Source organism: Cetorhinus maximus, chromosome 4, assembly GCF_964194155.1.
Source record: "Cetorhinus maximus chromosome 4, sCetMax3.hap1.1, whole genome shotgun sequence".
In the NCBI taxonomy this organism is placed as follows: Eukaryota; Metazoa; Chordata; class Chondrichthyes; order Lamniformes; family Cetorhinidae; genus Cetorhinus; species Cetorhinus maximus.
In genome coordinates this window covers 97,271,950-97,298,805 of record NC_135882.1, presented here as the reverse complement: position 1 = coordinate 97,298,805, position 26,856 = coordinate 97,271,950, and the positions used below count along the sequence as shown (strand labels likewise).

Sequence of the window (26,856 nt, the reverse complement as noted above, 5' to 3'; positions counted from 1 at the left end):
CCACCCTTGTCAATTTGATTGTCCCAGTGCATTTGAAGGTTAAAGCACTGCACAATTATTATATTGCCTTTGTTACAAGCTCCAATAATTTCTTGTTTAATCCTCTGCCCAACAATATAGCTATCGTTAGGGGGCCTATAAATTACTCCCACCAGTGTTTCCTGACCCTTGTTATTCCTAATTTCCACCAACATTGATTCTACTTCATGATCTTCTGAGGCCAGATCCTTTCTCATTAATGTCTTAATGTTATCTTTTACTTTCAGGGCTACCCCTCCTACTTTGCCATTCTGTCTGTCTTTCAGAAATATTAGGTACTTTAGAATATTTATTCCCCAACCTTGATCACCTTGCAACCATGGGCTGAATTTTCTCCCCGTCGGTGGGGGGGTTATGAGAGGGCGGGCGGGAGTGAGCGTTAACTGTGTTCCTCTCCGCAGATGCTGCCAGACCTGCTGAGATTTTCCAGGTATTTTTATTTTGGTTTTTAATTACTTTATTAATGGCCTTAATAGGCCTTTGACAGTTCGGTGGGGACGCAGCCGCATGGGCTGCGCGCCCGCCGAACTGACAATCTAAATGACATGCATTGGGACGTCTGCCCAACGTCACCGCGTGTCATTTTACAAGTCGGCGAGCGGGTCCCTCCCCTGCTCGCCGACCAGAAAATTCCTTCCCATGTCTCTGAAATGGCGATTAAGTCTAAGCCATTTACATCTCTTTGTGCCACTTGTTCATCTATCTTAATGCAGATTCTTCATGCATTCAGATAAAGAACCTTCATTTAATTTTCTCACTACTATGCCCTGCATTAATCTTATTCACTGATGCACTATTCATGTTAAAACTGTCCTTTACATCCCACTCTGCTTGCCTTTACCAACTTTGCTACACTGTTCCATTGCCTCCACCTTTCTCTTTGGATTTCTAAATCTACCTTCACCTGAACGCTCCTGCCACTCATTTAGTATAAAGCCATGACCACAGCCCGAGTTACATGATTGGCCAGGACACTGGCCCCAGCCCAGTTTAAGTGGAGCCCATTCCAACAGAATAGCTCCCTCTTCCCTGAGTACTGATGCCAGTGCCCCATTAATCAAAATCCTTTCTTCCAATAGCACTCTTTGAGCTATGCATTTAATTCACTAATCTAGTTGACCCTATGTCAATTAGCGCGTGCCTCATGTAACAATCCAGAAATGATTACCTTTGATGTCCTGTACTCTAATTTGGGCCGTAATATCTTAAACACTCTTAGCAGAACATCATTCCTGGTTCTAGCTCTGTCATTAGTTCCCATGTGGACCACAACTGGCACCTTTCCCTCCCACTCCAATTTACTCTTCAGCCATGATGCAATATCCTTAACCCTGGGACCGGGCAGGCAACAAAACCTTCATAACTCCCATCATGGCTGCAGAGAATAGTGCCTATCCCTCTGACGATACTATCTCCTATCACTACCACGTTCCTTTTGCTCCCCTCACTTGAATGGCATCCAAAGCAAATAGACCTTATTTTTCTAATATTACAGCCTGTTCAAAAACTTAGTCAGTGAAACATGAGCCCATTTCACTAATCATTGGCTCTGGTATTTTGTTCTTGGAGAACATCTTGTCACAGAAGTGGTTAAAGTGCATCTTTCATCTCACCTTTAGCATCTTCCATTTATCAATGTAATGTTTGGATACATTTCATTGTAGAGATATCCACAGTGCAAGTTGGACAATAAATGTACAGACTGCTCAATTTTTGCAATCAGGTTATTCATGTGATCTTTGTACTTTAGGGAAAACTATTTTATATTGTTTACTCAATATATTTATACCTAAATGCAGATAAAACCAAACCCATGTCCTCTGTGTAAGTGAGGAGCAACTAGTTTACAATGATACCCAGACTTACAATGGTACCATCTGAGACATAACTGTCCTGAAACACATGTCATTATTCTACAGAGTATATGTAAAAATTGAATGTCGTACCATTTTATTTTTAAAAATTATTCACTGAACATCAGGTTTCTGGTTCATACAACTATATCAAGCATCAGTGAAATTACATTTCATTTTTATATGTCAATAATGGAAGTTCATTAAGCAACAAGAAGGCCTCATGGATCATTTTACTGTATTATGAAGAGTCTCTGTAATATAACATCACTACCACGTTTTCTTTGTTATGTAGCCCTCTGAAGTACTCCCTAAGTTGTGTGAAGCAATCAAATTACTTGTACATCTCATAACTAGCTTGAGTTAGATATCCTTGTTCATTGCATTTAGTTATGTTTCCAAGCCAGGGATACATTTTTTTTGTGCTAAAATTTCAGAAAAATGTTACTGAAAGCAAAAGTAGATTTGGGTGAGGTTGAGAAATTGCATTGAAAAGCAGAAAGTCATGGTCTTCATCTTAGTCTGCAGTGACAGTCCATTTATCATCCCCTCCCCATGGCCATTGATGCTGAAAATCTCAATGGGAAGTTTTGCACATTAATTGTCCTGGTCCATGAGCCTGATTTCTGATTTTGGGAAAAATGCATTGCTGTTAAATAGTTGTACATAAAAATAATATGAAACACCAATTTTGTTCTTAAAGTTTTGGCTAATTCTGATCACAATTGTTTTTGTCCTGATAAAGTTAATTGTGTTCAGGGGGTTCTCAAATTATTTCCTTTCATTACTGTTTCTGGAGCATTTTTAAGACACAAGCATGTATACAGTAACTGGAACGTTTTAAATATTTTATTTTTAAATTGTAAATCCCTAAAAATTGAATATTTTTAAATTAAATCAGATGCTAACTTTGGTCCAGATAATGCATTTCTATATCAATAGGGTAACATCCATGAATAGGTACTTGGGTTTTCTTGCCACTGGCTGCACAATCTGTAATCTCAATGACATTAGAAACATGCATTTTCTTGGATCCACATCTCCAACTATCTTAGAAAGGAAGAAGTCATCTCCAATGCATACACAAACACATGCACAATACACATATGTATCCAAATTTGCAAATATGCAAAGAGTCTGCATCCTTTTTTAAATTAACTTTCAATGGATCTATAGTTTGAGGGGCAACACGACTGTTAGCTAAATAGGGGAGAATGATGCACACAGCTTATGGGTTTTCATTTGAGCTCAGCTTTCTTGGGGTCAGTGATATAAGAGTGCCTATTGATTGACATTGTTAAAACTGGTTATAGATTTCATTGCAATCTAGTTGCTTGAAAGAGGTGGGAACTACAGTATGTAAGTTACCAACCCAGTTCGAAAAGCAATTAGTTTGATCAGTTAGTTCAATAACAAAAACACACAGAAAGTAGATTAAACAGCAGTCCATGCAGCACTTACAATCTCTCTAGTTTGGGAAGATCGCTAAAAGTTTCTGGCTCTAGTATCTCTATGTGGTTGAAATGAATGTATCTGTTGAAAGAATTCACGTTAAGAGTTAGTATTCAGAATTGATGCCTGATGTGGTTTGTTTTCAGAAACCAACTCAAGCTACTGTAAATTGTAGATTTCTCTTATACTAGTTTTTCTGTATAACTAAGACTAGAAGCCTGATGTGTTACAGAATATTGGCCTTTCTACTGTATTCACACATTTTTAAGTGTTTCACACAGAGCACAAACTCAATAATCCTAACAGCTGGGGCTCTTCCCAATTTTTTCTGGAGCGATGATAGAATTCCACAAATGACTATTAATAGCTAACAGTTGGTCTTTCTATTCTGTAACAACATTGACAAGATGAGTTTATACATGTGAAATGGATTTTGTAATTTTGTGATATCTCAAGTAATTGGCATCTACCAGCACATTCAATGACAATGATCCTTTTTAGTTGCCACCATTGCTGCCGCTTACTATATATGCATCTCAGTTGGTTACAGTCTGGCCAAACCTCTTACAAGTTATTTTTAAAAATATTGAAAAACCACCAAGTGGGTAAAGGATTCCATGCCAGGATATGTTATCCAACATTTAAAGATTACTTAACCATTCGCTCAGACTGTCTTGCCTGTGAGATCTTGTTTTCAGCTCAAAATTCAGATGTATGTAATACCCAAAATATGTTGTTAGATGGAAGTTAATTGGTGGAATTCTATCATGATAGAAAAAATGAAGCTGCCCTTCTAATTAATAACTTCAGTTGTTACATCTGGAATTCCTTTTAGTTTCAAAGTCAGGATCAAACATCTACCCAAATGGTGCACACGACATTCAGTGACTGACCTCTAATGAGCTGCCATGGTTAGTTAACCTGCAAAGTAACTTTAAAAATGCTAAATATTATTAGCTAAAAGAAAACCTTCCAATTTACAGTAGTAGGAAACAGAAGAGGGAATAAAGCACACAGCAAAAAAATCTAATGAAGCTTAGGTTAATTTTATTTTGCCAGAATAATTAATTGTAAAATAACATGCTTAATCACCTTAAGTTGTTTGAGGAAGTATATTCTGTGCTTTCCCTCTTCTGCCCAGTCAATATTTAATTGTCACTGCCATAAAATTCAATATAGACAGGCTATATAGTACATGTCAATTAATAACACCCTGTCATAAAAGTTTGATTAAAATGACCAATTTTGCTCAAGGCACTTTAATTTTTTTGTTTATGTGTAGGGTCTGCTCACCACTTAGGGTTTCCCATTCAGAGGTTTTATTGTACCCATTTACTCAGTTGGTAATAATCATAAATATAACATGTAGCTATACTTTGTGATGTAAAATTACAGAACTTATAGATATGACATATAAGAAAAAACACAATTAAACTGGCAATCTTTCACAAGTAGTTGAAATCTTATAATAATTGCTCAAGATGGAACTGAGTCCAATAAACCCAGAAGTACCGGTCTCATTCTCTTCTCTGCTGAGCTGGTTGATCTCGGCAGGGGTGCTGTGATGAGCCCTGGTGCCTTTATAGAGACAGAAAAGTCAAGAGTTCTATCTTTGGTTGATAGCTGCTGCTGGAAAATGTGTGTCGCATGAGGGCCAAATCGTTTACAGTTATGATGCCTGCACATGTTCAAAAGTAGCATTAACACCTTCTGGGCTCACATAACACTGTAGGTGCGTGACTGAGCTAAATGTAGAAAAACCCAGTAGCTGCAGGGCTGAACTCAAGCATCTTCAGGAGAGAAAAGGAGCAAAAGTGGACGAATAACATAATGATCAATGAGTAGCCTTCAATTGATTTTTACACAGCCATTATACGACTGTAATAGTTATTAACTGTAAACAGGTTACTCATGTTTTGAAACTCTGTAGCTATTAAACATATTTCAGTTTAAAAATAGGGCATTAACGTCATCAAAACACATGTTATTTTTTAAGGAAAGCCTTGGCCTGCAAACACAATTTTGCTTTAAAAAGGAAGCAAAGCAGAAGAAAAACATTGACACCTGGCCCACAATATAATGTAAAGCCACACAACAAAAGCCACCAAACAAAACTCAGCAGCACTGAAGATTCCCGTGGCGAAAATCAAATTGCAAATAGTCGTCAGAACTAAAACCTGGGGCTGAATCTTCGGCTCGGCGAGCGGGGATGGGGCCGCTTGCTGAGGCGTAAAATAACACATGGTGACGTCGGGTGTGCGTCCTGATGTCAGCGCGCATCATTCAGGCTTTCAGTTTGGCAGGCGCACATCCGAGTCAGCTGCGCACCCGCCGAACTGTCAAAAACCTATTAAGGTCATTTAACTTCTCAATTAAAATAATTAACGGAGCTGCCCGTACAACCTTAAGGTTGGCGGCAGGCGAAGAGCCCAGGCGTCCTTCGCATTTTTCATGAAACCTCATCCATGGGTGGGATGAGGTTTCATGAATGATTTTAAATTTTGACAAAAAATTTTATTGAAATTAATGCACATGTCCCAGCTGTTGTGACAGTTTCACATGAGGGGACATGTCATAAAAATTTTCTTGCCACTTTATTAAACTTTTTGGACTTAAAACTGATCTCCCTGAGGTACCTCTGTGTCTCAGGGAGATTTCTGCGCTCTTTGGACCCAATGGGTGGCGCCAATCAAGTCCGCGTCTGCGTCCGCCTGCGCCCACTCCCGCTCTGTCCGCCCGACAGGCAGAAAATTTTGCCCTATGTGGTAATTCGTTTTAAAGGTCTGAAAGTGTGTTTGAGAATCTAAGGCAGCATAGTTTTGATTATAGTAAAATTCTCATCTGTGCCAACTGATATTACTATGTGAAAGTCCTTCTCAAGTGCCGCTCACCTCATCCTTGGAAATCATCTCATATTCTATCCATCTCACCCAGCTGTTGAATCATCAAGTCCTAGTTGTTTGCAATTGGATGGATAAGTTCCTCATTGCAGATGCAAGTGAGCTTAGAGGTTGGACTTGAGTTATTGGCAATGGTACCCAATTAAATCAAATAGGCTGCTGCTGATAGTACGTCCAAAAAATTTAGGTTGTGTTGACTTCAGCATGTCTTAAAAGCCTGAATCCATTTAATTGCTACCCAGGTTCATGTGAATGTTTCAGAACTGTGGAGAAGTCAAGCTTATTAAAATCTATGCATACATAAATGAAAGTTCAAACGTACAGGAAGCAAAACAGCAACTGGAAGCTTCTTATAAAATACCATCAAATATTTAACCAATGAATTGAAAAAGGCTGTAACTTGGCTCTAAGATCTTAGAATAACCAAAACATCAGAATAGTAGGGTAGTATTTAATGGAGGCTGGAGAACCAACAAGAGCACTGCATCACCTCCCTTTGTGAAGGCCTGGCCTATTAAGTGCCAATCTGGTACGTAACTGGACAGCGACAACTGGACAGGATCAAGGAACCCGAGGGCAGAATCCTGCCACCAACCCTTCCCCCCACCCTTGCTCCCCCCACCCACTCAGAGAACTGCCAGCCTATCAGAGGCTCTGAAACCTCTCTAAGGAACCCAGGCCACGCATCAGCAATGGCAGGATGTGGGTAGCTTTCAGCAGGACACCGCCACCCCCAGCCTTCTCGATGCCAGATCCCTTGATCAGGCATTGAGTGTCTATCCCCGCCACTGCAGCCCACAATCAACCCCACACAGCAAGTCCCATGCCCATCACTGGGTGAACGTGTTCCCGTCCGGACAGAATTAGGGCAGAGGCGGGGAGGCAGTGAGGTTCACCCCCGCCATCCTCCTGTCCAATTAAGTGCTGCCCCTGCTACCAAACTCACCTTGGAGGATGGCACTAAATTCCGCCTGTAGTTTCAAAAATTCAAAACTGTTCCATCCATCCAATAAAGGATAAATACGACTTCCTTTTGTACTTCTTACAGAACATAAAACTTCCCATCAGAGGTCAGTCCTTGCACAACATCTATTATTATTGCAAAATCTTACACTGCTGAACATAAGAACATGTGGCTAATGGGATATTTCTTTCTCACCCACTAGCCTCCAAACTTTCTCTTACGCTGTTTTTTGTAACTTTTACATTTCTTCCAATTTTATTAGGACAACCAAAGTCATTTCTGCTCTGAACTTTCTGTTGTTCTTTCTCAACTCTCAATACACTATCCAATGGGATCCTCATTCTCACAGCTCATTGCAAAGTGTCTTTTTCTAACTCATTCTTTCTGACAATTTCCAAACTAGAAATCTCCACCACCTTAGTCTTTACCTACAATTTTAGTGAAATGCAAAGTTTACCACTACCTCATTGTAGTGATTGTAAGTAAAACTTTTCATACTGTTTTGGGGATCATCTGACTGTACAGATGAATCAGTCCTAAATGCGGGTAATCTTAGGGGCGGAGCTTTTGCGTCGTGGACCTGCTTCAAGCATGTAGCTTCATCAGGAGCTCTTTAACTAAAGTTTACTGTTTCCAACAAAAAACCTGTATGGTACACCAAGTTTATTACAATTGGTGATGAGGACAAATAGTTCTGACACTGTACCTTGCCTCCTGAATGTGAGTATATCGATTCTTTAAGGGAAGAAAGAACAGTATACTCACCAGTCATGCCACTCTTTGGCAGAATCGACCCTTGTAACTCGTCCATGGAAGACTGGAGTCAGTCAACATAGAGCACCTAGGCTTCTACTTTGTGGCAAATGAAATAACAGCAGAGGAGAAGCAGAAAGTAATTCTTCTAAATGTCTGTGGCAGCAAGACATATAACCTCATCCATAGTCTGACGGCCTTGAATGTGCCCAATTCCAAATTTTTTAATGAGCTGGTAGACCTCGTGAAGACACATTTTCAGCCTAAGCCATTGGTGATTATGCAAAGATTCAAGCTGAACTGCAGAGTACAGCCCTAGGTGAATCAATCGCAATGTATATCGCGAAGTTAAAACAGTTGACTGAGCACTGTGACTTTGGAGATACTCTCAGTGACATGTTGCAAGATCATTTGGTTTGTGGCGTACATGACAATGCCATTCAGTGTTGTTTACTGGCAGAAGTCACCCTTCAAGTGAATGGGAAGCCTCTAGTCATAGAGGCTGCCACAGGAGCATCGACCACAGTGGTGGGAGAACACATCTTTAAGTGCCTAAGCGAGGGTACGCAGCCACTGAATCTGGAGCAAACCACGGCTCAATGGAAGACGTACACTGGAGAGGCAATACAGGTGAAAGGCATTGCCTCTGCACCTGTATCCTACAGGCAACAGACAGCCCAGCTGCCAGTGATTGTTGTAACAGGTGAAGGATCTAGTATTCTGGGCCATGGTTGGTTAAAAGAAATTAAGCTCAATTGGTCAGAAATTTTTCAAGTTAGAATAGAAGGAATTCCTGAGCTGTTAAAAAAGTATGACAGCGTATTCCATGATGAGCTGGGAAAGATAAAAGACCTACCAGCAAAAATAAAAGTAGATTCGGAGGCAATATCCCAGTTCTTTAAGGCCAGACCTGTGCCTCACACCCTAAAGGAGAAGGTGGATGTAGAATTGTGCCACTTAGAGGAGTTAGGAATAATCCAGCCAGTCCAATTTTCAGAATGGGCAGCACCCATAGTGCCTGTGATGAAACCAGGCCAAATTATTCGCATTTGCGGAGATTACACAAAATTAACATTGAACAAGGCGGCTAAATTAGACAAATACACAATCCCGAGGATTGAAGATTTGTACGCTAAGGTTGCTGGAGGAAAATTTACACCAAACTGGACATGACCCATGCATACCAAAAGCTAGAGCTGGACAGCACATCTAGAGGGTATGTAACCATCAACACGCATAAGGGTCTGTACCAATATACACGCCTACCCTTTGATGTATCATCTGCGTGAGGGATTTTCCAAAGAACCATGGAAAGCCTGCTACAAGGACTTCCCCGAGTTGTAGAGTGACTGGATGACGTCCTGATCACAGAATCAATGGAAGCTGAACATTTGACCAAACTAGAAGAGGTTTTAGGGATAGTTTTTGGAGGCTGGTGTACAATTGAAAAAAGGGAAGTGTACTTTGCAAACAACCAAAGTCACTTATTTGGGTCATCGAGTGGATGCCCGAGGGTTGCATCCAGTAGAGGAGAAAGTCAGGGCAATCCAGGAAGTGTCCTCTCCTACCAGTGTCACTGAACTCGAGTCTTTTTTGGCATGATAAACTCTTATGGTCACTTCTTGCCAAATTTGTCATCAGTGTTAGCCCCCTTATACTTATTATTGAAGAAGAACCATAGATGGTCTTGGAAGGTGCAACAAGAAGAAGCCTTCATAAAAGTCAAGAAGCCATTACACTCATCATGTCTGTTAGTACATTATGACCCATCAAAAGAATTAATTTTAACATGTGACACATCTCCCTATGGTGTGGGAGCAGTCTTGTCACACAGTATGGAAGATGGTTTCGAAGGGCCAATAGGATATGTCTCCAGAACCCTCCCTGCAGCCATGAAGCGTTACTCGCAGCTTGAAAAATAAGGCTTATCCATAATATTTGGAGTAAAGAAATTCCATCAATATTTGCATGGTCGACATTTCACCATAGTGTCAGATCACAAGCCGCTAATGGGTTTATTTAGTGAAGATAAAGCAATCCTGTCAATAGCCTCTGCCAGAATTCAAAGATGGGCTTTGATTTTGTCGGCATATGAGTACACCTTTATGCACCATCCAGGTGTGCATATTGCAAATGCAGACACACCCAGTCGCCTTCAGTTACCCAATAGCATTGTACATGCTCCAGTGCCTCAAGAAGTTGTACTTGTGTTGAATTTCCTGTACTCCTTACCAGCCTGTGCGAAGCAGATAAAGAATTGGACAAACCTGATCCAATTTTATCAAGAATCCGTGAATAGGTATTGCAAGGATGGTCAAATCCACAAGTCTCTGAAGAGTTAAAAACAATTCTATGCTCATAAAACTGAATTAAGTTGTCAAGATAGAATCTTGTTGTGAGGAGCAAGAGTCATCGTCCCTTCACAAGGAAGAGAACCAGTATTGACAGAGCTTCACAATGTGCATCCAGGCATTTCGAAAATATATCTGGTGGTCAGGTATAGACAGTGATATAAAAAAATGGTTAAACACTGTCTCCAGTGTCAGCAACAGCAGAAGTTGCCCGTTTCAACCCCATTGCATCCGTGGGAGTGGCCTGGTCGACCCTGGGTTAGACTGCATGTAGACTATGTAGGTCCATTTTTAGGTACCATGTTTTTAGTGATCATCAATGCATGTTCTAAGTGGATGGATGTGTATGAAGTTAGATCACCTACACCGTGTGCCACTATTGAAAAGCTGTGCCAATGTTTTAGTGTACATGGCCCACCAGAAGTCATTGTTTTGGATAATGGCACTGCTTTCACTAGTAGGGAATTCCAGAGATTCATGAAATTCAATGAGATTAAAATATCAAAGCAGCATCATATCATCCCTCATCCAATGGGTTAGCAGAAAGAGCAGTATAAACTTTTAAAACAGGAATGAAGAAACTATTCAAAGGAATGTTAGAAACATGAATTTCATGATGTCTTCTCAACTATTGCACGACTCCTCATGAAACTACAGATTCAACCCCATCTGAATTACTAATGAAATGCTGCTTTCGTACAAGGTTGAGTCAGGCGTTCCCTAACTTAAGAGGGGAAGGTAGAGAAGAACCAGAGTAGTCAGAAAGTGAATCATGATATTCACAGTAAAGCTCAAAAATGTACTGTGGGAGAAACAGTTTCTGTGTGAAATTTTGGAACTGGACCTAGTTGTGTTCCTGGTGTAATTTTCTCTGAAACAGGACCATTGTCATACCAATTGAAAGTGGAAAACCGGATTGTTCAAAAACATGTGGATCACCTAAGAAGTAGAGAGACACTCCAACAACAAGTTACTCCCCCTGAAATTGAAGTCGAATCTTTGATTCCTGAGGTGCTAGATCAACATAGAATAGATATACCTGATGTCTCCGTTGAAATAAATAATTCTGAACTGCCATTGTCTCGCGATGTCCCTGATGCCGCAGTTCCTGAGCAAGTCGATCCAGTGGAAGAATCCCAAGTCGTCGAGCTATGTTGCTCTAACCAAGTCAGAAAACCACCTCAGAGACTTAATCTATAATTGCATGAACTGTATATATTTGCATATGTTATGGGTTAAGATATTCTTGTAAATAAGAGATATAAAACAAAATTAGAGGGGGAGGAATGTAGTTATTGTAAGTAAAATCTTTCATACTGTTTTGGGGATCATGTGACTGTACAGACGAATCAGCCCTAAGTGTGGGTAATCTTAGTGGCAGAGCTTTCTAGTCATGGACCTGCTTCAAGCATATAGCTTCATCAGGAGCGCTGTAAACAAAGTTTACTGTTAACATGAAACCTGTCTGGTACACCAAGGGCAGGATTTTCCGGTCGGCGAGCGGGGGCATGGTTCACTTGCCGACGCATCAAATGACGTGGGGTTATGTCGGGCGTGCGTCCCGACGTCACCCCGCGTCATGTAGACTTTCAGCTGTGCGCCCGCCGAACAGTCAACAGCCTATTAAGGCCATTAAAAAACTAATTAACTTGATTCATGGATCTACCCGTCCAACCTTAGTGTTGGCGGGCAGGCCGGGAGCCCAGGCGAGCCTCGGAAAAAGCATGAAACCTCATCCACAGGCGGGATGAGGTTTCATAAGGGCTTTTAAATGTTTATCAGATGTTTAAATAAAAGTTAAGGATGTGTCCCAACTCATGTGACAGTGGCACATGAGGGGACATGTCAGGGAATTTTTTTTTATTACCTTTCTGTCAACCTTTGAATCGGAGCCATTCTCCCTGAGGCAGCACTTTGCCTCAGGGAGATCTGTGCGCTATGCATACGAAAAGGCGCACTCCCAGCTGAGGGAATCCCCCACTGCCTGCTTCCTGGCGGGCATCATGCTGGGTGGGCCTTAATTGGCCCGCCCACGTAAAATGGTGGCACTCCCAGATTGGAAGGCCAGCCACTGGTGCCCACTCCTGCACTTCCCCCACCGATGGGGGGGAAAATGTTCCCCCAGTTTGTTACACTCATCCTTACTTCTTGATTGATGTTGTTCTTTAATTTATACTTTTTAATCTTGGTGCACTAAGGCCCTTGGCCTTTCATTTTGCTTGCTCAATTGAAGAGAAATGTCAGGGGCACTTCTATTATAATTGTCAACAAGCACCATTATGGAAAATGATGCATAATGTGTGTTTTTATACTGTGTGACAGGGAAAAGAGACTGAATTGGTAAAACATGTGGTCCTGTCACTTGACAAAGAGGGAAAACCCTACTGAAAAGTAATCCATCAAGGTTGAGCAGAATATTTTCCATCAGCAAATGATTTACAGCTTACAATTCTCCCAGTGTGCCAGGCTCCATCAGTAACACTAAAACTGCTTTTCCATAAATAATTAAATCGGCCAATTTTTAAAAGTTGGCATCCAGCAAAAATGATTAATTAATAGTAATCCAGGAAGCCTGTGAACGCAGAACTTAACCAGATTCATAAATGTTTAAGGACATTGTGTAAGCATGCACCATTAATTTGCAATAAATATGGTTTATGCAAAATTTAAGATGTTATCACATTTGAGGGGATTTCATTCATTCTTCATCCTGAAGCATATTATCCTGAAAAGACCAGGGGCAGAATTTTTGGGTCAGCGTGCGGGTGCACGCCCAACCTGATCTGGCGTGAAATCGCCAGCATGCCAGAGTTATCCCGCGCTCACCCGATATTTCGGTCAGTGGCCAGGTGCAAAAGTCACAAGCACGCCTGCCAAAAATGAAGAGGCCAATTAGTGCAATTAAAGTTGTAACTGTCTCCAATTTTTCATGGTCCGTCCAACCTTACGGTTGGCAGATGGGTGAATCGGCCAAGCGGACTTTGCATTTTTCATGAAACCTCATCCAAGGGTGGGATGAGGTTTCCGTTATTAAAAAAAAATGAATGGACAGAATTTTTATCATGTTTATGTTCAGGTTTGTGGTGCGTGGACATTTTTTTTCCCGGATTTTAAAAACTTAATTTATTGGTTTTAAAGTCTTCAGCTCCCTGAGGCAGCTCTCTGCCTTCAGGGAGCTTTTATTCAGCGCTCGTCCATGCCCACGCTTACGTCAGCACCCGCCCTTCTCCTGCCCCCACCCACCCCGGCAGCGCTGAGCATTTCAGCGCGTCATGCTGGCTGGCCATTGGCCAGCCAGCGTGAAATCGCAGTGGAGGCTGATCGCGGGCAGCAGTCTATTCCCCGGCCGCTCCCGGGCCCGCCGATCGTGCCCGCAAGCCAACCTAAAATTCCTGCCCCAGGCATCACTGAGCACCGAATACTTTTTAATACCTTTTTGAGGAAACATGGATTAAGCTAGTATTAGCTTATATATAACATGGCCTGTGGAATTTATTTCACTTAACATGGGAGAATACAAAATTCATCAAATTGCTAATTATCTTTAGAAATAATGCTTATTCTTTGTAAGAGACAGAGAAAAATAATGGAAACTTTAAAAGAAAATCCATCTCTGAGGATAATACTCAAGAGCTGTAGAATACAACCTTTGTTCCACAGAGAAATACAGTAATAATTTTTTGTTGCACCTTCTCTGTAAGTATTTATTTTAACCTATTCATGTCTTGTGATTATATCACATTGAAACTTTTGAATTGAGGTATCTATTGCACTTAATCAATCTAGAGCTCGTTTGAAATAACATCTGTAAGATAGATTTTGTGGCATGGCAGCAACAGGTTGTTAGGACCATAATTTATATTTATATAGTGCCTTTAACATAATTTAATGTCCAAAGGTGCTTCACAGCAGCAGTCTAAAACATGCGCTGCACCACCAGCTGATTCTGATCCAGCTGTAATATTGTGTGCCACCTTGACCTGCTTGAGAGAGGGCAGAATGTTAGGTAACGTGCCTGTCATAGCTGAATAGCTGGAGGTACGTGAAGGCAGTGAATGGTGAGCATGTGACTGGCAGTAATGGTAGATGTGTGGGTGAGGTGGGGTATGTGGATGTTAGGCATGAGTCCTGAGTGCCATGGAGTGCTGATGAGTGAGTGATGGGGATGTGATGCATTGAGCAGCATGACAGGCTAGTGGTGTGTTGGATAGGATATGTCATGTGAAAATGCATTCAGTGACCTTGCCCACCCACGTTACACTTCTTTCAGCACTGCTACGAGGTCCTCAGGGCCAGACACCTGGAATCCAGGAAAGGACTTCCCTGGCCACCTGCTCTCACTCCTTTCTGAGGGTGGTCCGTAGGGTTTCCTGCACCTATGAAAGCATGGTTTCTCTCCTTCGGTCCATCTCCACCACTAAGGCTTCCACTGCCACAGCCTGGAACCCTCTCTCTGCCCTGGTTTTCCATTGTTGATGCTTGGAATTGCAACAATATTATTCAGTGGAGCTCCCTTTAAGAAGGCTGCCTGTACCGTGAGTTATTAGTACAACACTGCTTGGCCCTTGAAGTGTTTAGAGGCAGTGAACAAGGCAGATGCTCAGTCCTATAATGGAATCTTGCGGTAGTTCGGTGGTGGCATTAAATATATCCAATGAAACTGTCACAAGCAGGCTGCAAATTGTGACCTGTGTGCCCGTAAAAAGGGTAAACCAATTGTTAGCACGAGTTCCAATTGCAACAGGCCTCATTTAAATCCCATTCCAGGTGAGCAGTAATAGATAATTGTGTAGCCACCCACCAACAAATGGAAAGTGGAAAGTTCAGCTGCTAGACTGCCCCATATTGCTCCCTCGATTGTAGGGATGTTGGCAAGATCATAGCTGAGGAGGCCCAAACTTTCCTTATGGGATCAGCTGGTGAACTCCTGCTTCTTCAGGTCCCAGAAAGAAATAAGAAAATACTTTTAACTTACCTTATTGGGCCTCTGCTGGCTCCAATCTTGATCACTGCCACATATAAATATTTAAAGAATTTGGCAGGTATACTTGCCACCTGCTCAAGAGAGCAGGTAATAATCAGAATCTGTCAGCTAGGGCGGAGGCTTCAGTTTTGGGAACCTCAGAGTGGCATCTTTAAATGTACAGCACATTTCATGCAAGATGAAAAGGAAGAATTGTCTGGAGGAACACCAGAATCATCTTACACTCCTGCTGTTGTCAAACACACCTCTGTACATTGAAGATCCAACCCTCTTCTTGTAGACACAGACAGAAGGATAAAAATAACACTACTCTGTTCCAAACGATTCACAATTTTCTGGACTCAGAAATGTGGGTCTTAGTAAAGAGTCCTCCTTGGAATTCTCTATCATTTCCAGCAGGTGATATTCTATTTGGACTGAAACACCACACCAAGTAATTCAACTAGTCACTCCTGGAAAGCAATAATGGAATAGCCTGACTGAAATCCTAAACACCATCCAGCAGAAACACTCTAAATAATTATAGATGCCAAGAAGAGATGGAAGGATACGGTTGACAGACAGAACTGCCGCTGGCAAGCTTAAGGATTTTGTCTGGCATTCATTGACAATGAAGAGATCATCAGTTAGACAGAAACTTGGCTCAACTTGATTAACTAGATGAAAAGGGAAAGTACTAAGCTATGTTATAATCATACTCATTGCTTGAAGTTGTCAAAAATACATTTAACCATTGCAACTCCTTCATTCATTGCCATCTGCATCAAGCAATCTGAAGAAGGAAAAGAAAACTTGACCCAAAGCTAATTCTGGCATTGCTGCCTTCAATTGAATATGCTAGCTCTAAAGCCATATTTTATTGCCCTGATTTTGTCATCAGCCGCGGTGACGGTGTTCACCGCTGTCCTTGAAGAAAGTGTGAATTTCAGTATTCCTGTCATCATTTTGATGCTGCACCAATTATAGGTGATCTCTGACAACCAGTAACAGTCAGGTCATCAAGCAGGCTAAGCAGTCAATCATATTGAAGAATTCACATTGCCAGAAAACCAGGAAGTAAAATGTGCCGATTATTCTTCAGTTTTTGATCATTTTACAGAGAACAAAATTAAGATTGAGATTTTTACATGGAATTAAGGAATATTATATATCATAAACATAATAAAAATTATTTTTCTTTTTGAATTAAGTTAAAAACCTATGAAATTTTTATTCTAATGGAAAAAAATTGATGCCTAACAAATATAAGATTTGTTTTTCAGGACCAGGGGAGTTGTTCATAAATAATTAAGAGCTTAGCATGCCATTAAAAACCTAATTATTCCTTATTCAACAAGGTTCAACTGTTTCAACAGTTTTTAAAGCAATAACATAAAAATGGAAGTTCACGTCAATTTAAGTGATTTCTAAGATTTTCATCTGCAGGAAGTTCAACAGTGATATGGAGGAACAGGGAATCATTGACAGCAACTTCTGTATTTCCACATTTCACTGCGCCTGTGCAGATGCCAGGATGCTGTCAGTTTCACAGTTGTAATCATGCGAATGCTGACAGTTTCAGGCAAAATCCAGGCCATTATGTTTCATATTCATATGGATTTGTGTCACAAAGACTTTATTATTGCAAAAAAAAAATCATGTCAGGTGGCATTTGAGGTCATGCAGATGTACCTAAACATTTGCAACTGTTCAACGGGCTTATGACTTGACAGCACATAAACCCTTGAGCACAGTCACTGAGGTAATGTGAGTAGATTCGTAATGTGTTTTTCATCATGTTCCATAATTCTTCAGATGTTCTGCTCAATACTAGTAAATGTGCAATTGTTTGCATAACTATCATCATGTTTTGACAAATTGAATAAAGTTGTGTTGACCTGTTATTATGTTATTTTCTAAACTTTTGCCAGAAACATGCTTTAGTGAATCTCTGTGCCACATTTATAAATATAAAATTAAGAGGTGAGATTTTCCAATATAGGTGCCGTTTATAACCTGGATAGTTCGAAAGGTGTTTTGGACAGATACAAATGGAAGTATGCTGATTTTATCCAATTTTCTGAGGTTTGGCTTTGGGTGAATGCAGGGAGAAGACTAATACTGGGAGAGGCAAACTGTAGGTAAATGAAATTAAAAAGAAATCTGAAAATTAAAAGTCTCACAATAAATTGGCAAAAATTTTAAAATCCTTCAGAAGGTTTCAAAAGGTATTCAAACTCAGCAATATGCTTTGCCAAGACAGGACAAGATGACTAAGAAGTGACAAACAAAATGAAGGAAAAAGAACTGCACAGTGCAAGAACAAGTCTGAGGTCAAATGATGGAGCTTCCCAATTCCCAATTTGCTGTATGATGGCTGCTGAAAGTCAGGTAGTGCTGCAAAGGTGATTTTACACTCGGCCTTTACACAGCACCATCCTTGTTGGTTTGCACCGCATCCTGCTGGAAAGAGGTAGAGCCAGGTTTTAGGGTGGAATCATCCCAGATTTGCACTAAGTGTGGTAGCGGACATCCTGCTCTGGCCACGGTGGCCGCACTGGTCAGTGCCAATGTTGCACAGAAGAGGTTGGCCATCCAATGCAGAAAATGGATGAATGATCTCATCTGTGCCACCAGGGTAAGTCAACCATCTTATCACTCTCAACTCACACTCACAAGCCCATCACACATTCACTGGCATCTCACTCACTGCCAGCTCAAGGGACATCACCAGTCACACTCTTACACACCCTCACATCTCCATCTGGCCTCATCTCCTCTGGAGACTACCTCCTCATACTCCGTCCATGGCTCCATCCAGCACACACACACATCTGGCATCCTTCTCATTTGGCCTGGCATGCTCCTTGCTCACACTCTGTCCATCTGTCCTTATGCAGGACAAGATCACGCACAGTCACCAGGAGAGGGCCCAGACTGGGGGGTGAAGTGGCGGACATCAAGGTCCTCACTCCATTTGAGAGCTGTGCACTGGAGCTGGCTGGAGAGGATATTGACCATTTCTGCTGGGACAGTGACGCAAATATCCACGTGAGGATCCTGCCCCAAATGATACCTCTCAATGCTACTCGGAGTCCACTGCTCTGTGTTCAACGCAGCTGCCAAGCACTAATAATCTCCATTTTCTTTCCTAGCCAGATCTGCCACGTCGCCCTCCAACAACCTTGACCCCAATCCCAGCGCCAAGAGCACCTCGGATGTGGACGCTGAGGGCAGCACCATTGAAGGTCCGTCATGACTCCCACCCACACCCTCCACCAGTGCAGGGACACACACCTCTGTGGGACCTAGATGGAGAGCAGCCTCGAGATCACGATCTGGTGAGCACAGCACATAACTTGTTCCACAGCAGGCGGAGGCAGGGATATCCGAGGTCACTGGCACTTGGAGGTCTACTGGATGCAAGGAATGTGATGAGCCCAAGTCAGAAGATGAGCCTCTAGACTTGTTCCTCAATCAGTTGCTGGAGCTGCAAAGACAATCACGGGAACATCAGGAAGGGGTGCCTGGTGCACTCCTCAGATTACAAGGCATGATGGAGAAGTCTGTCCGCCTTCAGTCTGAGGTGATTGTACCAGAATGCTGACGCATCGAGGTCTATACTGGCAGGATGGCAGCTGCCTTGGAGACCTTGGTCCAGTACATCAGTCCTGCACTGCTGTGCAGGCTAAACTCCAACGCTGACACCATAGTTGGCTTCCAACAGGGTCAATATGAGAGGGGTGCTGGGCAGCTCAATCTCACTCCAGCTTCCCCGTCTCCTCAAGGATTCAGCCAGGGACCCTCGGGCACCCATAGAGAGGAGGATCAGCAGCTGCACACCCTGGGGCCATCGACCCAGGTGACTCTGGGAATGGCCAGCCAATCCAAATCCCCTCTTCCTGTGACCACAGCAGCTATAGTTCCACAGGCCGAGGTGGGTGCAGTTGGCCCATAGCAGGACACCCAAAGCAGGCTGGGGCCCTCCAGGTCTCAGCCCTCCAGGCGACGCCTACCAAGGTCATCATGGGCAGGGAGTAGCAGTCAGCAGACTGCCTCCACCTCCACTGTGGATGTTGGGGGAGCACCAAGATGTAGTGGCAGAGTTAGGATAGTTAAGAAGATATAGTTCCACAGCCTGGGCATGAGTGTTATTCACTTGTACATAATGTTCACTATTGTAACTTAGCTCCCAAGAATGTCTCTCTGCCCATGGTTCCTTGTTATGATGAGCAGTGTTCGTGTCACTCAGATGTGAAACCTTGATTCCTGCACAAGATAAAGGCAGGTGTCTCAGTCCACGGCCTCTTCCTCATGCAGTGTGTAATCTCCAGGCCAAAGTGGTCCAGCATCACACTTCCTGGACACATCACTGATGCCTGCCCTCAATGGTGCTTGTCATTACTGCCAGAATGGCCTGGGCAGGTATCACAAAGTTCCGTCATTCGCTCTGTGTGCTCTCAGCACCTTTCAGCGGGGGCTGGCCTTCATCCCTTCAGCATCTGTGACCAGTGATGCTGTGCTCCTGAAGGGGACAGGTGCTGAAGGCTGACAAAGCATCAAGTGCATTTAAAGTTTCACAGCATCATCTCCATGATATGACCCTGATCATAGAATGTAAGCGAGCTGCCCTCAGCCAGACAGGAATCATGAGCCAGACATTCACAGAGGCTATAGAGTGTCCCCACTGCATGTCGTCATCATCCTCCTGGAATCTTGCAACTATTAGGGCCTCTGCTGGATCTCCACGACATGAGCCTGAGCACTGAGGGTGTGTGCGGTGCCATCAGCCACACAGGAGTGAAACATTCACAGATGCAAAGTAAGGATGTCAGGTCTGTCCTCACTGCATCTCATCATCATCCTCCACAAATCATGTGGCTATGAGGGCCTCACAAAAGCAGCTACCTCGTTTGGCCAGTGCGATGGCTTCGTCGCTGGCATTCTCGCCTTCAAGGACCTCCTCACCATAATTGATGTCCACCTCATTAGAGGAAACGTGCAGTTCCTCTATCTCCTCCTCAGCCAGGTCCTCTCCCCGTTGCAGCGCCAGATTTTATAGCGCGCAGCAAGCTACGATGGTTTACAACACCCTTGGTGGACTGTATTGCAGTGCTCTATTAGGCCTGTCGAGGCACCAGAACCTCATTTTCAAGATGTCAACCCTTTGCTCCACTAAAGTCCAGGTCGTGGCATGAGCCTTGCTATGCAGTTGATCTGCTGCAGTCTGGGGCCACCGCATGGGCGTCATCAGCTATTTACTCTGTGGGTAGCCCTTGTCCCCGAGGAGCTAACCCTACAGCCTCTGTGGACCCTGGAAGATGTCAGGGATCTGAGACCTGCTAAGAATGTAAGAGTCATAGTCACTCCCTGGGAATCGTCAGCAGACCTGCAGGATGTGTTTGTGGTGGTCGCATAGCAGCTGAATATTTAGCGAGTTGAAGCCCTTGCGGTTGACGTAGTTGACTAATTGTTAACACGGAGATCTAAGCACCATATAAGTGCAGTCGATGGCACCCTGCACCTGTGGAGAACCAGAGATCTGCAGAAATCCCAGCGGTCTTGCTTCTTAGCTTTCCTGATCCCGGGCAAAATGAACTAAGTTCTATCCCTTCATGTAGATGACATCCATGATCCCTTTGATACACTTGCGCATGGTGGCTTGTGAGGTCCCGCACAGGACACCTCTGGAGCCCTCGAAGGAGCCACTGGCATTAATATTGAGCACTGCAGTCACTTTCATGGCCACTGGCAGTGGATGCCCTCCATGTCCTCGTGGCACCAAATCCTCCCTGGACATGTGCAGCCTTTGGTAACACCGGTTCTCAATTATCAGCAGGAATGACAAGCGCCATCTATAGACCCTGGGTCTAGCGAAGCGGCTATGAGTGACGGCTCTCTGTGGATCTTTGGCTGCATGCACAGCAGGCCCAGCAGCCCCTTCATCTTGAGGGAGGTTCTCCTCCCTTTGCTGAGCCAGGCCTCTCCACCAGTCTCTTCTTCTTCTTCTTCTCTGGTCTCTGTAAGCGATGAGGCATACCGCTAAAGCATCAGGCTCCATGATCCTGATGTTTTCCTCCTACAGGATCAAAGAGAGAGATGCATGGGTTAGCACCTGTGTCCTAACCACTTCTATTGGTTAAGTCTGAAGGCCCCTTCACATTTGCAGGAGAGTGCTGGCCACCATTTGGATGGTCAGTGTGTAGTGCACTTCATGGCTGCCTGAAACCCCACCCACTCCACTTGACCGATTTGCGGCAGCTTTGGCCACTGGACTGCATGCTGTGCTCTCAGCTCAGGCACAAGCATTCTCCTAACCTGCACTACATGGCTGCGCTACTAGCTTGAACCATGAGGGATATTGGTCCAAATCTTAATAAAGATGCTGCAAGGTGCCTCCACTATGGTCACCTTTTGCAAGGGGATTCTACAACTTGCCCGGTCTCCCAATTTTTCTACTGTTCCTTAAAACACACATAAATTTGCAGTCTGCGCCCAAACAGTGAAAAGTTCTAGAGCATTTGGTGGCACATTCACGTTTTCACGTTGTTTGAGTGGGCAGTAAAGCTTCAGAGGCCCGACTCCAAGCATGTCAATGGAGCTGCTGCTGAATAGTCTCCGCTGTGAAAGAATGCTCACTTTTGACAAGTTTTTCCAAGTGCATGGCTGCTTCCCCCCTGACCCCAGCATGTGCTTGTGTACTTCCTTCAGTCTGTGCTGCCTTGCACCCGCCCTACCCCCATCAGCCTCCCCCGCACTGGAGTCCTTGCCCCGCCACCGCATTGAAAGCCAGCCGAGAAAAAGCGACTTGCCTGTGCCCCCCGCGAATGCGCGGCGCCTCTCCCTTGATGCCCTACGGGTGATGCTCATGCGCGCTGCACAAGGTACGTGCGCTCACCTCCAAGTTCCCCTCGAAGTTCAGCTCACCAGGTGCACACCTTTTAAAGGCAGTCATGAAACATTACATTCTGAAATCACGCCGATGTGGGAGGTAAATTTGACATGGGAGGATGATTCCGGCAAGCAGGCCTTATAAATAATTAGATGCTAAAGTATTGAAATTGTGTTCCCTATGTGCAGCAGCGGCAATTACTATTGACAAGTGGAGCGGACGATCGCAATCTGGTTTCACGACGGCATGGAACCGATTTTTGGCCTTCTCACCATATTGTCCGCTCACACTCGCCATGACACCGGTCACCAATGGGACTAGACGATTCCGCCCTTAAGCTGCTACTGTTACTTGATATGCTACCTCTGTGCTGCATGGCAGCTATAGGTGCCCTTCCAGCAGATGACAAGTTCTGAGCAAGCTCTTAGATAATCGAGGCTCCTGAAAAAGCAGTTTGCAATTTTGTCACTTGGTGGTTGTGCCAGAACCTGAAGATATGTTGTATGTGATCTTGGTTGGTTAGGCCAATCAGAGTATACTGGTTATTGATCACCCTGACATGTCTTCTTCAAAACAGTATCACTGAAATTATGACATATTGTAACTGCTCCCGAGGAACCATCCAACATTATACTTAATAATGGTTAAAACAACTTGACACAACCCGCCAGTTCCAGTTTTAACACAGATGAATCAGGACTGCAGACCAACAGACTTTCAGGAGGTGGGCAGGTATTTAAAACAGTTTAAAGAGGCTGCATACTTCCATGTTAAAGTTGCTTTCATTTTCACCGCCTGTAGCTGGGATCCGAGGGCTTTGGAAAACTCGGCAGCTGAAGGAAGGCATGAAAGGCCAGATGCAACAGGCAACTGCCTTTAGCATTGCTTTCAACCCAGCAGGAGTCTGGCCCAACAAGTAATCTTATAATAGGTTTGCCTAACATCAGTCGTAGACGAAATGTTAAAATCTATTATTAGGGATACGGTAACAGGGCACTTAAAAATCATAATATGATTAAGCCGAGTCAACTCAGATTTATGAATCGAAAACCATGTTTGAATTTCAGTTTTTTTGCGGATGTAATTAATAGGATAGAAAAACAGTGGAAGTAGTGTGTTCATTTTTTTTAAAAAAACATTTGATAAGGTGCCAAGTTAAAGATTCTTACACAACATTAGGACTTGGAATTGGGGGCGAATATATTTTTTTTAATTAATTCACGGGATGTGGGCCTCGCTGGCTGGGCCAGCATTTGTTGCCCATCCCTAATTTCCCTTGAGAAGGTGGTGGTGAGCTGCCTCCTTGAACTGCATCATTGAGGGTGGGGATATTTGTGCAGCCTCCTCCTCCAATGAGTTGTTTAATTGTCCACCAGCATTCATGACTGGATGTGGCAGAGCTTAGATCTGATCCGTTGGCTGTGGGACCGCTTAGCTCTATCTATCACTTGCTGCTTATGCTGTTTGGCACGCAAGTAGTCCTGTGTTATAGCTTCACTAGATTGACCCCTCATTTTTAGGTATGGCTGGTGCTGCTCCTGGCATGTCCTTCTGCACTCTCATTGAACAAGGGCTGATCCCTTGGCTTGGTGGTAATGGTAGAGTAGGGGATATGCCAGACCATGGGGTTACAGATTGTGTTTGAGTAAAATTCTGCTACTGCTGATGACCCACAGTGCCTCATGGATGCCCAGTCTTGAGTTGCTAAATCTGTTCAAAATCTATCCCATTTAGCATGGTGGTAGTGCCACACAACACGATGGAGGGTATCCTCAATTGAAGGCGGGACTTCGTCTCCACAATGACTGTGCAGTGGTCACTCCCACCAATATGATATGGACAGATGTACCAGCGGCAGGCAGGTTGGTAAGGATAAGGTCAAGTATGTTTTTCACTCTTGTTGGTTCCCTCGCCACCTGCCGCAGACCTAGTCTAGCAGCTTTGTCCTTTAGGACTCGCCCAGCTCGGTCAGTAGTGGTGCTACAGAGCTGTTCTTGGTGATGGACATTTAAGTCCTCCACCCAGAGTACACTCTGCACTCTTGCCAACCTCAGTGCTTCCTCCAAATGGTGCTCAACATGGAGCAACACTGATTCATCAGCTGAGGGAGGTATGTGGTAATCAGCAGGAGGTTTTCTTGCCCATGTTTGACCTAATGCCATGAGACTTCATGGGGTCCGGAGTCAATGTTGAAGACTCCCAGGGCAACTCCCTCTCGACTGTATACCACTGTGCCGCCACCTCTTCTGGCTCTGTCCTGCCAGTGGGACAGGACATACCCAGGGTTGGTGATGGTGAGTCCGGGACATGATCTGTAAGGTATGATTCTGTAAGGATGACTATGTCAGGCTGTTGCTTGACTGGTCTGTGAGACAGCTCTCCCAATTTTGGCACTAGCCCCCAGATGTTAGTAAGGAGGACTTTGCAGGGTCGACAGGGCTGAGTTTGCCATTGTCATTTCTGGTGCCTAGGTGTTGGGTGGTCTGTCTGGTTTCATTCCTTTTTTGAGACTTTGTAGCAGCTTGTTACAATTGAGTGGCTTGCTAGGCCATTTCAGAGGGCAGTTAGGAGTCAACCACATTTGCTGTGGGTCTGGAGTCACATGTAGGCCAGATCAAGTGAGGACAGCAGATTTCCTTCCCTAAAGGACATTAGTGAACCAGATGGATTTTTACGACAATCGACAATGGTTTCATGGTCATCATTAGACTTTTAATTCCAGATTTTTATTGAATTCAAATTCCACCATCTACTGTGGCGGGTTTCGAACCTGGGTCTGCAGACCATTACCCTGGGTTTCTGGATTACTAGTCCAATGACAATATATATGAGTGTGGATTGAGGATTGGTTAATGGACAGAAGACAGACTAGGATTAAATGGGTGGGGTAACACAAGGGTCAACACTTGGTCCACAGCTATTTACAATCTATATTAAGATTTAGATGAGGGGACTGAGTGTGACATATCTAACATTGCTGACGATACAAAGTTATGTGGGAAAGTAAGTGGTGTAGAGGACGCATTGGGGCTGCAGAGAGATAAAGATAGGTTCGGAGAGTGGGCAAGAACTTAGCAGATAGAATACAATGGAACCAAGAGTGAATATATCAACTTTGGCAGGAAAATGAAAAAAGAAACAATATTTTTTTAAATGTTGAGAGACTGGTAATTGTTTGCATTCAGAAGACCTGGTTGGCCTTGTACATAGACCATGGAAAGTTAACATGTGGGTGCTGCAGGAAGTTAGGAAGGCACTTGGTGTGTTAGCTTTCGTTACAAAAGGGATTGGAATATAAAAATAAAGCTGTCTTACTGCAATTGTAGAGGGTATCAGTGAGGCCACACCTAGGTTGGAATTTTACGGCCTCATCGTGGTGGGGATGGGGCTGGAAAATGCAGCAAGCCATCCTAAACTCCATTGGCTTCAGCGGGACTGTAAAATTCAGTCCCTAGAGTACAGTGTGCAGTTTTCGTGTCCTTGCCTAAGAGGGATATACTTTTGCTAGAGAGAGTGCAACAAAGGTTCAACAAAAGTTCCTGGGATGAAGGGATTGTCCTATCAGGAGGGATTGAGTAGACTAGGCCTACATTCCCTAGTGTTCAAAAGAATGACAGGTGATATAATTGAAATACATAAAATTCTTAAAGGGGTTAACATGGTAGATGCTGAAAAATGTTTCCCCTGGCTGAAAAATCAGGGCTCCAGTCTCAGAATAAGGGATTAACCGGTTAGGACCAAGATGAAAAGAAATATCTTCACTCAAATAGTTGTGAATCTTTGGAATTCTTTATCGACAGAGGAGATGTGGATGCTCTGTGTTTGAGTATATTCAAGACAGAGGGCGATAGGTATATGTGTATTAGGTGTGAGAATGGATGTTATTTTTAAAAATTTTGTGGAATATTGTGTTATTCTGTAAAGAAAGGCGTGTGTGTGTGAGAGTGAGATTTAATTAAGCTGGGCAAGAGTTTGATAGGAGTCAGGTTGCTTGGGGGTTTGGAAACGTGAAAAGGATAGAGGTGTTAAGTTGAGGTAAAAGTAACTAGGTTACATCTAACATTTGCATTTTTAGATAAGTTGAGAGTTTGTTTGAATATCAAAGTGGAGTCAGGGGTATCAAGAAAAATGTTTGCATCTTGCAGTTGTTCATAGGTAAACAAGTGGTGGGGATGTGATAATTTATCGACCCAAAAGCAAAGACAAGATGGAAACATGAAAGATTTTATATTTGGAAGGATTTGAGTTTCAAAGAGGTGTGTGAGAACAACAGAATGATGATGAAAGGGGGAAAAGGTATATTAGGGTTACCATGGATAGCTGTTGAGCTGGAAAAAGAGCGAGAGATGGCTGGAGATAGTTGAGCTCTTAAGATCATTGGAACGCTGGGCTGGAGGAGGATTGTTTGAATCACCCACCCAGACAAGCCTTGGGCTGCAGTAAACTATTTTATTCTGAAGTGAATTCCACCTCAAAGTGAAAGAGGTTAAAGTCATGTGGCACACCTTTATTGAAACTACAGCAGTTTGCCTTGTGTAATATTACTGCATTTCTTATATAGTTAACATCTGTAAGGGAGTGTTGCCTGGAAGGTGTTTATTTGTGGGTTTGACCAGGTAGAGAGTTTTTGAAAGACTAACCTTAATTGCGTAATAGTAATCTTGTGTGCTTAAGTTTTATTTTATTTTT

General features: G+C 43.3%; 1 protein-coding gene across 1 annotated transcript in view; it reads right to left on the bottom strand.

Moving 5' to 3' along the window:
• LOC144679777 (peroxidasin homolog) overlaps nt 1–26,856 on the bottom strand; it is a 660,879-nt gene that overhangs the window by 310,084 nt on the left and 323,939 nt on the right. Inside the window, exon 5 of the mRNA XM_078540527.1 lies at nt 3,354–3,425. Within this exon, the coding sequence (XP_078396653.1) occupies nt 3,354–3,425 (72 nt within the window). The remainder of the gene's footprint in view (nt 1–3,353; nt 3,426–26,856) is intronic.